Source organism: Teleopsis dalmanni, chromosome 1 (assembly GCF_002237135.1).
Source record: "Teleopsis dalmanni isolate 2A chromosome 1, ASM223713v2, whole genome shotgun sequence".
Taxonomy (NCBI): domain Eukaryota; kingdom Metazoa; phylum Arthropoda; class Insecta; order Diptera; family Diopsidae; genus Teleopsis; species Teleopsis dalmanni.
Window position 1 is genome coordinate 42,682,417 of NC_051846.1, and position 11,323 is coordinate 42,693,739.

Sequence of the window (11,323 nt, forward strand, 5' to 3'; positions counted from 1 at the left end):
TTAAATAAAGTGAATCCAACCAGATAAACGGGTACACTTTAGATAGTCAATCACATTTAGCAGTCTAAGAGATGTAGAGACAGTAAAGTTCTCCAATTGCACAAACAATATAATCAATTTCTGTTCAAATCGATATTATAACTGAGTTGAGTAGTCAAGAAATACTTGTGTATTAAATGTTAATTCTTTTATAATATTAGAAATAGAAAGTCTGAAGCAGAACGAATTTGATGAAATGACTTAAGTTATTTCAACCGAAAAGCATTAAATTAATCAAGTTCTTAATTAAAATTATTACTTAAGTGGAATAAATTAAAGAATTTTTTGGCCAATTATTTATCATGATAATAAATGTCCCCGAAACTAAAGAAAATACAGTATATTATTATATATAAAAAACAATTGAAGTCCAGTTTATAAAAGTTAAATGGTTGCAAAGTAGAGCCGTATAATGCCTGACTCTATCCAAATCTTTGTAGATTTCAGTCGTAAACAGAGTAAAGCTTAAAGGTGAACTTAGTATCAGTATGGCTTCAGCTATTATTTTATTCTTTGCGTAGGAATTAATGCTTTAATATATACCATTTCAGATCATAAAGCAATAAGCTTTAATCTTAAATCATAAAAGCACTAATGACTGTGGCCTGTATTATATATATTCTAACAATATATAGTATTTATCGTCAATTGGTTAATTTCCTTTTTAAAAATATTGAGTACATTTCCCTACTATTCAGAATCGACAAAAAATTTTTTGTTGTTTTTCTATACGATATATCCTTATTTGAAGTTCGTCTACCTTATTGCTCTAAAGGTTTTAAGATAATTAACGGAATAGACGATGGAAGCTCTTTATAAAGCAAATATTATAATCTTAGTGATCTTTAGTATATATTTATTAGTAACTATATATAGTATTAGTATATATATCTATGCTTTCAGATAGTTAGTATGATGTTTAATTCAGGCTTTATAACATCTAAAACGATTTTTGATTCATAGAAAAGATGATGAAGTAGTTTTATTCTATGTCAAATTAATTAACATGAAAATTAAATTTATCCTGTTTTCTTCCCTATTTTTTAAGTAATAGTAACTAATTGGGGGTAAATACCGTTGACCACTAAAATATCTTACATTTATATTTGAGACATGAGATATGAAGGATTAACAACAAGTAGACAACTGAACCAAAGGTTAACTGTATTGAATAGCAAATTTAGTCATACCATTGGGATACTACGCAGAATATTAGACATATTATGCTGAAAATCATCCATTAATGAAGTGGATTCATTAATGGATAATTGTCGAAATGGTAACCATATTAGGTGATAGAGTATAAAATTGTTGTGAGAAAGATGAAGTAAGTATTTCATATATACTTTGTTGCACTCAATCACATACACAGTGCACATTAAGGAGGCTAAAAATATGCTTTCAAGAGTATTTGAGTCAATGTTTATATTCACTATTTTCCAAATGGATTGAAAATCTCTGAGTTTTATTTGTGCCCATTATCATAAAGATATTACTTTAATTTAATAACCTAACCTATCTAAATTAACCTTTTATTTCAAAGGCAAAACATATAAATTAATGTACAACAATAATGAAGTGTAATAGAATAGTGAAATGAAGACAAAAAGATCAATTTTATGTAATAGGGTACATTACATTAGTGCCTAATTACACTCACATATATATACGTCATAAGATTTAATATTATTTATCTATTTATTCAAAAAGAATAGTCCTCCGTTATTTGATTAAATATATCCTGGGTAATTTTCTAATTACCGTCATATCCAGTGATTACGAAAATATTATGAAATCCTTTCTATTTTTTCTGAAGCTGTTCCTAAAGAACAGATTCTTCTAGAACAACGGTTTTGGTAGATATATCATATGAAAAATTAACAATAAAGGGATGTTTAACGACATCTACGCAGTCCTAATTATCGCATATCCAGTGACGAAAAAAAGATCTCATGAGACCCATTTTCTTTTTTCTGAAGCTCTTATAGATTTTGCTAGTTATTTTATACTGAAAAGTAACAATGAAAGAATCTTTAACCGGCATATACATAGTCCTAAGTTAAAATATTTAAAATTCAAATCACAATATCTTTTATGAGCTTGGGATAATCAGAAGGGAAAAGTATGAAATGATATTTCTACCCATCTAGAAATGAAAGAAAACTCTAATATTTAAAAACTTTTTGAAACTCAATTAGAATCATATAATTCTATAAAATATAAAAGAGATATAAAGTATCTAGCCGATGTCATTTAATTCAAGTCTTTTAGTATATTCTCATCTCGATCATTTTTGCTTTGTAACTTACCAGTTTTCAACAAAATATATCAATTTACACTTATATAATAAAAACAACGCAACACTAAAATGAACCATAATAAATAATTTGTTGGTATTTATTTATGCGATAAATTTCAATATTTTTATGCAACTGACATATTTGATGAAATAACTTTTATTTAAAACGAATAAGAATTATATAGCCTTTCCTACATAAACTCGAATTTATTAAAATTTTATTCTATCCGAACAATGATCTGCTACTAATTCTCTTTGTACATCTGTGCGCTATTGTTAGAATTTACTTCCTAACTCAAATTAGTCTTAAATCAAAGACTTTTATCATTATTTATTTGATTCAAAAATCAACAATAGAAAATTTTTATTAATAAAATTTTTGTCATATTTTACATATAAATCGAATAAATATTTGAGGAGTTCAAAACAATCGAATTGACCGGTTTGTGGATTAACTTCTATTGTCTTGCAAGTAGATCAACGCATCGTTGATTATTTCCGGAATCAAAACGAAATGTGTTACATGCTGCGTATTTTGTAAAAACATTGATGCGTATCAAAGGTGTCAAACACTTCAATTAACACTACAAAACTATTAAATTATATACTTTTATTAATTTTCTATTTCAAATATATGTATTTATTAAATATTTTATAGCTCTGCTTATTATATTTATTATTGAAAAAGTATTACTAAATTTCATATATAACTTAAAATAATTACAATACATAGTTAATCTTCAATTGACGCTAAAATTATTAACTTCAATGTCTTCAATGAAATTTTTACCACAAAGGTCGTATTCTGCAGATATTGCTACATCATATTAGTAATCTTTGGGATCTATACAAGTCAAATAATGCATACAGTATAGCTTAAAAGAATTTTGAATTCCTTCTTTCTGATGATAATTATTTCTAATATTAGTTGTAATTTAACGTCAAATTTTTCAGACAGAAGTGACTATTATAAAAACTCAGTATATCTCATAAAGAAGTTTTTCGAACAGTAGTGAACTACAACAACAAAAATTCATTTTATATATTATTTTAATTAATTCAATTTTAGGTTGACCATACAGCTATTTCGAGTATTGGCAAATCCCCATCATCAGTGGTCTTGGAAATAATTCATATTCGTAAATAATTATTTTTGAGACTGCAAGTACCAGGGATCGAACTTGTGTCCTGCCAAATTTAAAGCTCAGAGTCGGTGCACCTTAACCAACTGATCCAAAGCCGTACTTGACTTTTATGTTCGCTAATTTTTCTGGAGTTTTGTTACTTTGCTGTGAAAGTTTTATTAACAAATTTACTTGCTGGGTTTATATTAGAACGAAATCATAAACCAGCTGTAGAATAATTGAATTAATTAATTATATTTTTATTTTTTATTTTAACCTGATCTAGGAACGTAATGCTGAGAAAGACATCTAATATTAAATTTTTTTCTTTCTAATAATGTGTTATAATGTGTAATAATATAGTGTTGTGTTATTCTTTGTTGCATTCTCTTCATGCTTTATTTTCACATGGACTCTACTAGTCCTAAGGTATTAGAATCTTCTGTCCTGTACTGTAACATTTACCGGCCGTTGATTATTTGTGTCTTACAAAATCTTATTTTTACCGCTTCCTAATATATTGAGTATATTTTCTCTTATAGAATTTCCCTTATATTATTATGTGACCATACTACCATATATAGTCTATCTTCTGTACATTCTTAATGATAGTTACAATTTTTAAAGCATTGCATATGCAGACGTTTCTGATTTCGTCCAATCAATTTTTTCTGATCAATTACTTAGCATTTATATTCTGACACATACCTTCCTTAATTAACTTTATACTAAATGGTTTAGTTAGATCATTATGCAAATATGTAGTACATATGCAGTGTAGATTATTGTTAAAAATTGCTTATTTTTTAGATTTTTGTTTTGAAGTCTGTAGATATCTTTTGGTCACAAAATATATAAAGAATAAAAATTTATTGAATAAATTATTCACAATTTTGTTTTATGCCTTGAAATAAATACTTATAATTATTATTTTATTGACATACCTACATATTTTTACAATTACTGATAATTTATAAGAAGAATAAGTAGTTTATAAGAAGAAACCAATATATTCTATTTTTGTTTTAATAAATTTAGCACTTTCGTAAAATTTAGTATTTTCATTAAATTAACTTAAAATAACTACATTCGTTAAGTTATCTTAAGATTTAGCACTTTCATTAAGTTAACATAATATTTAGCACTTTCGTTAACATAAAATTTACCACTTTCGTTAAAGTACCTTAAACTTGACTACTTTCGTTAAGTTAACTTAAAATTGAGTACTGATACTGATATTCAGATGTCTGAGTTAGTGAATCAGCACCTTTACTCTATTTTATCTGTGGACAGTTTTAAGTCACACTAAGAATAACTGAATACGGGGCTTTATAATATGATGGATCTGATGTCTTTGTATCTGCCTGTGTTTATCAAATTTCGTTGTACTTTTAGGATGCTGAGAGTTGGATTATTGTGACTGTCAATTATATTGAACAGTTTCAGAGTACTGTGATTAGCATAAAATATAAAATAAGACTTTCAGTTTCTTACTGAAAGAAGAAGAGTTTCTTAAACTGAAAATATAACAAATCTTTATATATTTAGAAATATACTTAAAAATCAATTTATCATATTTTCAAAATAATCAAAATAGTTTAAGAATATTTTTCATACTTTTTTGTTGAAAAATTGCTCTTAATTATGCAAAGGTTCAATCACTGCTGAAGCGTCCTTGAGTTGACCCATAAGTATACGAGTATAAGCAGTTAAATGATTCATAACAAAAAAATTATTACCTTGACGTTGCAGATAACACGTCATATTATCAGCATGTTTGGATTTAACTGATATACAAAAATATTAAAATTAATACATATAAATAGCTACAATTAACAAAGTTGCTTGGAGCACTAAAATTCTCTCAGGAAACTCATTTTCAAAGCTCTTAAAATACCATATTTATTTATACATAAAACTTTTGAACCATTTTAAAACCTCTTGAAATGAAATTCCTGCGTTTAATAAATGTCATTTCGGAAGTTGGTTATTAATTAAATTAACACAAGTGCGAAAACCAACGGCTTAGTGGGTAACTTTAGAAAACACTTCATTAATTACACCTCACCAGTAAAACAATAATAGAATAACAACAATAGAATCTAAAACAACAAAACTAATAACCAAAAAGTGTTAAATTGTTTAAAAAACCAAAAGTCATAAAAAAATAAAAATATTTATATTTTTGCTCCAAAATCTGTCAAAATAAAAACTTTAACGAAAATATGCGTTAAATGATTTATGAATAAATTTTTTAATAACGTCCGAAATTATGGCGTACTTTAGCAACGGATATGGAAAGGGGTGCACTTATACAGCACCAGAGTATATACTCTGGGCCACTCAGTTGGATACCTGAACTTAACCATAAAAAACGGATTGTTGACGAGTGAGTACAACGAGTTGCACAGTTGAAACGCCTTCAACTGTCTGGGCAGTTAATGCGGTGCAATGACAGCGGCTTAAGCATATCAAACAAAACAAATGAAATAATTTACATTTTAATTGTATTATAACTATAACAAAAACAAAAACAACAAAAACGACAACAACAACAGTAGCAGCAGTAGTTGTAGAGCATAGATTACAGCCAAGCTTGACTCCAAAACCATAAATGTAGAAGACGCAGCAGTAGAAGAATTGGCAGCAGCACCAATGGCTACGCATATACATATGATAACAACAGCTGAGCTTAAACAAAAACAACGAGCAATGAAGATCAGAAAAAAAAACAAAAAAAACATAAAACAACGAACAATACAAACAACATTGAGACTAGAAATGCCGGTATTGGGTCTGGTTACTTGGGGTTTAAGAAGTTGACTATAAATAACAAGAACCGATCAACAAATTGTATCATTTCGTGTAAGACGTCGGTGTGGTTACTTAATTAAATCTAAAGCACATCAAAGCAATTTTTAAAGATACTTCTTCGGTCATATCAATCTCAATTTTAAGTTACTTCTGTTAACGAAGAAGAACCGAAAATGGTAATGAAAGTGAAAGTTGTATTTCAAAGGAAGTGAAGAACACTAGTGTTAAAATGTTTTAAATTATCGTTACTGATTACTTTTTAATGACTGCATTAGTATAATATAAAGAATATAAACAAAAAGATAGATTGTTATTAGAAAAATAAAAAGACTGGATTTCAAAGAATCGCCAATTGCAAATGCATTAAAAAGTTAATAATTCTAAAAATATTCAAATGATATCCAAACAAACTGGTTATTTAATATTTTGCATAATTCTAAATTGTATTTCCTTGTTATAAGTGAATAATCCAAAATCAGAATTAAAATTAAAGAATAAATTATTCAAAATTATTGCAAGTGATTATTTTCTGAACTGATTTGAAAACAATTAGTTTGTTTTTAGACTCAATATTTTAGTGCTTTAATTAATTTATTTCAAAATATTTAACTGGTTACCTATCAATTCAATATTTTATGACAATTTTTTTAATTAGTTTTAAAATTTATTTCAGTATATTTTTTTTTATTTATTTCTTTGAAGAAATTTTAAAAAATTAGGCAATTAGAAAAATTTTTTAATTATATTTTAATGTGTATTAAAATTAACTTCAACCATTCTTTTAAAAACAATCACTTTTAGTTCATTTAATTAATCTATTTGATATATTTCATTTATTTATGTATATGTGTGTTTCTTTGAGTTGAATAAATTTGAGTAACTAAATATTGTTCTAAAAGTCAAAAAAAATTTTCTCATTTTATTTAAGTTAATTTGTATTAATTATTATATAATGTGTAATATATATTTACACTATTTTTCTAAAACAATTATTTTTATTTTATTTAATTAATATACAATATTTACTACATATGTTGAATTTTTCTTAATTTTAAGAAATTTTATTTGCTTATAATATAATTCAACTCATGATTATTTTAATATCAGGCTAAATAATAATTTCAATAAAATTTAAAACTTTATTGTAAAATTTTATGAAATAATTATTAAATCTTATTTTATTTTAATAAATTTTTATATATTATATTATATATTATTATTTTCATTAACTTTAAAACTATTTTAAAATAAATCTTTTTTAATATATGTGTTTCATATTAATTTAATAAAATAAATACCAAATTTTTTATAGAACATTATTAAAAAAGAAATAAAAAAAAAGCTTAATAGAAATAAATTATTTAACTAGTATTAGCATAATGAAATATTTAAACAAAATATTAATTGAAAATTGGTTTTCAAAATAGTGAAAATAAAAAAAATACATAAAATAAATTAAAAAATATATATGATTTCTGTAAAATTGCCCTTTTAAGTATTATTTTAATTTGGTCAAAAAATATTTATTGTCGTATTTCATTTAAATTAATTTTATTTTAATTATTTTTTTAAATTGAAATAATTTTTTTTAATTAATAACTATTATATTATATAATAATCAATTAGAAGAATTATTTCTATTAAATTTAAATAATATATACTAAAATGTATTTAAAGGTAATATAATAGAAACAATATTGAAATAATAATTTCAATATTGTTTTTTTTATTCTAAATTTTTTATATATAATTTTGGATCAAAATATTTTTTTCATTTTTTAAATAACTTAAATAATATTGTCTATATAAGTTGAAACATGCAATGCAGTTATTGTATTTAAAGTTTATTTAATTACTTTTATGTATAACACTCATTTTAATTTAATTAATATATATCAAAATACATTATATTAATCATTTTAAAATATTCTCATTAAAACAAGGTATATTCTGTAGCCAAAAAATGGTACATAAAATTATTTATATTAAATTAAAATACAAAGGTAACATGAATCTATATTAGTTTAAAATCACCGTATAATATATTAAAAAATGTGTTAAATATATAACTCGCACATATGACAACATCAACGATGAACAAACATTGGTTTGTCTGTTTAAATTTAAAATTATTAATCGTATTTCTCAAAACATAAAAAAATTAATGTCATTGGGATCATAACATAATTTCAATTAGTTTATTGTTTATATTAAGTTTCATATACATTATTTCTTTTCAAAGATATTGCAGAACAAATTTTCAATATATTAATTGTTAATAATTAACTACACAGTAAAATGTATGAAAATTAAAAAATATAATAACAAATCCACATATTTGATTAATCACTTTAATGATTTCTTAAAATATATATTTACAGAAATTACTAATACTGATGTTGTGCTCGATAGCACTTGTTGCAGCAGATGTGTCACATCTTTTTGGACATGAACACGACCACCACCATCATCATGAACATCATGACGATGACCACCATCATCACGAACATCACGAACACCATGAACATCACGAACATCCAGGCTACAACTACGAACCACCTAACATACCTTTCGAATTGCCGAAACCAACATATTTGCCGCCTCCACCACCACCGCCACCACCAAAACCACAACCAACTTATTTACCTCCACCACCACCAACACCAAAATACATTCCTCCTCCTCCACCACCACCACCGAAACCAGAACCAACTTATTTACCCCCACCACCACCAACACCTAAATATATACCACCTCCACCACCAACACCAAAATATATTCCTCCCCCACCACCACCACCACCAAAACCACAACCAACTTACTTACCTCCACCACCACCAACACCAAAATACATTCCTCCCCCACCACCACCAGTTCCTACTTACTTACCACCCAAAACAACAAGACCTCCACCACCACCACCACCAGCGCCTACACAAACTTATTTACCTCCAGTAGTTGTAAAGCCTACTTTCACAATTCCAGTGCCGTCTTATGCTGAAATTTTGGAACCTGAAGTAAACTATATACCACCAGCAGAACCTGTCCAAGAAGAAGTCGTAAGCGGTGGCTATCACTATGATGCTCCAGCCAAACCCTTCTTCTTTTAATTTACGTTTAAGTTAGTTATGAATTGGTTACGAGATTTACGAATTGGTTATTTATGATTTGTTGTTAAATTAAATTGTTTTTAAATTGAAATAAATAGTATTTTTCTTAATAAAAATGAAAACGAGTATTATTTTATTTTTATTTATCTGTTTATAGATAAAATTGACAGACGACCGTGACTATTAAGAACTCATAAGAAGTATCCTTATACGTTTTATCCGTAATACGAATTGCTTACTACTTTTGTCATGATATATTGCGGATTTGTCATATTTATCAATAATCTAATCCTTGTAGGAGTATCTAATTAAAACAATGACATAAATTACAATAGTTATATAGTTAAACTTGGTTTCCTCCTTCAATCATATCTGTCGCAGCTTTAGGGAAGACGATGAAATGCCTCTCATCTACTCTGGCTTATACACGGCAGCGGCCTAATATGTTAGGGGTTCTTTTCCCCTAACATATTGATAAATTACAAGACCTCCCATTCGGAGGTCTTTGGCATTCGCCAAAGATTCTAGATGGTTTTAAACTCTGAGTTTCTTCACCTCAGCGTCTAACGATCGCTGGTATAACCTAATCTAATTTAAATCACGTCTCTTTCTAATAATAGCCTTTGTATTGAAAACATTCTTTATAAACCCTAAAATCCTTGCTTTTTAACTGAAAAAAAAGGCCAAGTAAGTTAAGTGGTATTTTGTTTTATGTTATATACAAAATGTGTTTACTGATTCAAATATACAAATCTGGTGTTATCCGAACTCATAGTCATTATATTTCCACAAATCTGTAAACACGGAGCAAATATTCGTGCTCCATAGAAGTTTTATCAGAAAACACAAGCCTAACTTGAATAGCTATAATATTGTGTCGATTTGATAGATAGATTTTTATTATTAGTTTATAGATAGATTATTGTGACGAACCCACGTTGAAGGAATAAATAACAACTTTCATGTTTTAAGAAATATAGATTATATTTACTATTAAAACAGATTTTCAATATTTACATTTAAATGATTTCAATGAATTACTACAAATTTTCAACTTTTCTGTTATTAGTTATTTATTAAATTATAAATCAATTGATAAGTCAGCTTATCACAGCTTCGTCGAGAGTTTCTTCGTTTTAGCATCTCTGTATATATATATTCAATATATTCAACAGCAATAGCGTCTTCAATAGTTAATTCAGCACCAGTTTCTATATTTTTGCTAATATCTGTCCTATGCATATCATTATCCTATTAGGTGCCCACATCTTCTGATTTCAAGGCTTCATTTCTTTTTCTTTTCATAGTCTGAAGACTATTAAAATTGTTTGCTTCCACATATTGCCTATATATGTATATATATATATATATAGTTTTATATCTTTTCAATTTTATTTCTATCTCCTTAACTAAGCGTTCAGACTTTTCATCAATCCACTCTTCAGTTAATTTATCATCAGTTTCCATGTCTTTGCTAATATCACTCCTAGGCACATCATTATTCTGTCGAGTGTCCACATTTTTAGCTTTCAAGGCTTCGCCAACTTGACTCCTAGGTACCTCATTAATCGGACCATTGATATTATTTTTAGCTTCCAGGATTTGCTTTCTTTTATTTTCTACATCATAATTTATTGCTTTCTGCATATATTCACGGAGCTGGACTCCAAGGTTGTTCTTCTTTGCCATTTATAAGTCTTCAGAACTCATTTTTAATGAAAGATGTTTAATTTATTTAAATAATTTAAAAAAAAGCTGTGAAGTATCTACAGACTTGCTTATTTAGTGCTTGAAACTAAAATGATACATTTGTTTTTGAAATTTCTCTTATAAAGGTTTTTTTTTGTCAAAAAATTTTACCTGTACAATATTTTTTTCATATCTAATCTTGTCGAAAAATACCTTGAAATTCAATCCTTTATATCAGAAATCAATTC

General features: G+C 26.6%; 1 protein-coding gene across 1 annotated transcript; it reads left to right on the forward strand.

Annotated features, from left to right (window-relative positions):
- The first annotated feature begins 6,335 nt into the window (after positions 1–6,335).
- LOC119673362 (extensin-like) lies at positions 6,336–9,421 on the forward strand. Its single transcript, XM_038084626.1, has 2 exons — positions 6,336–6,452; positions 8,658–9,421. The coding sequence occupies exons 1-2, from the start codon at positions 6,450–6,452 to the stop codon at positions 9,384–9,386; spliced, it is 732 nt and encodes a 243-aa protein (XP_037940554.1). The 5' UTR covers positions 6,336–6,449; the 3' UTR covers positions 9,387–9,421.
- The last annotated feature ends 1,902 nt before the right edge of the window (positions 9,422–11,323 follow it).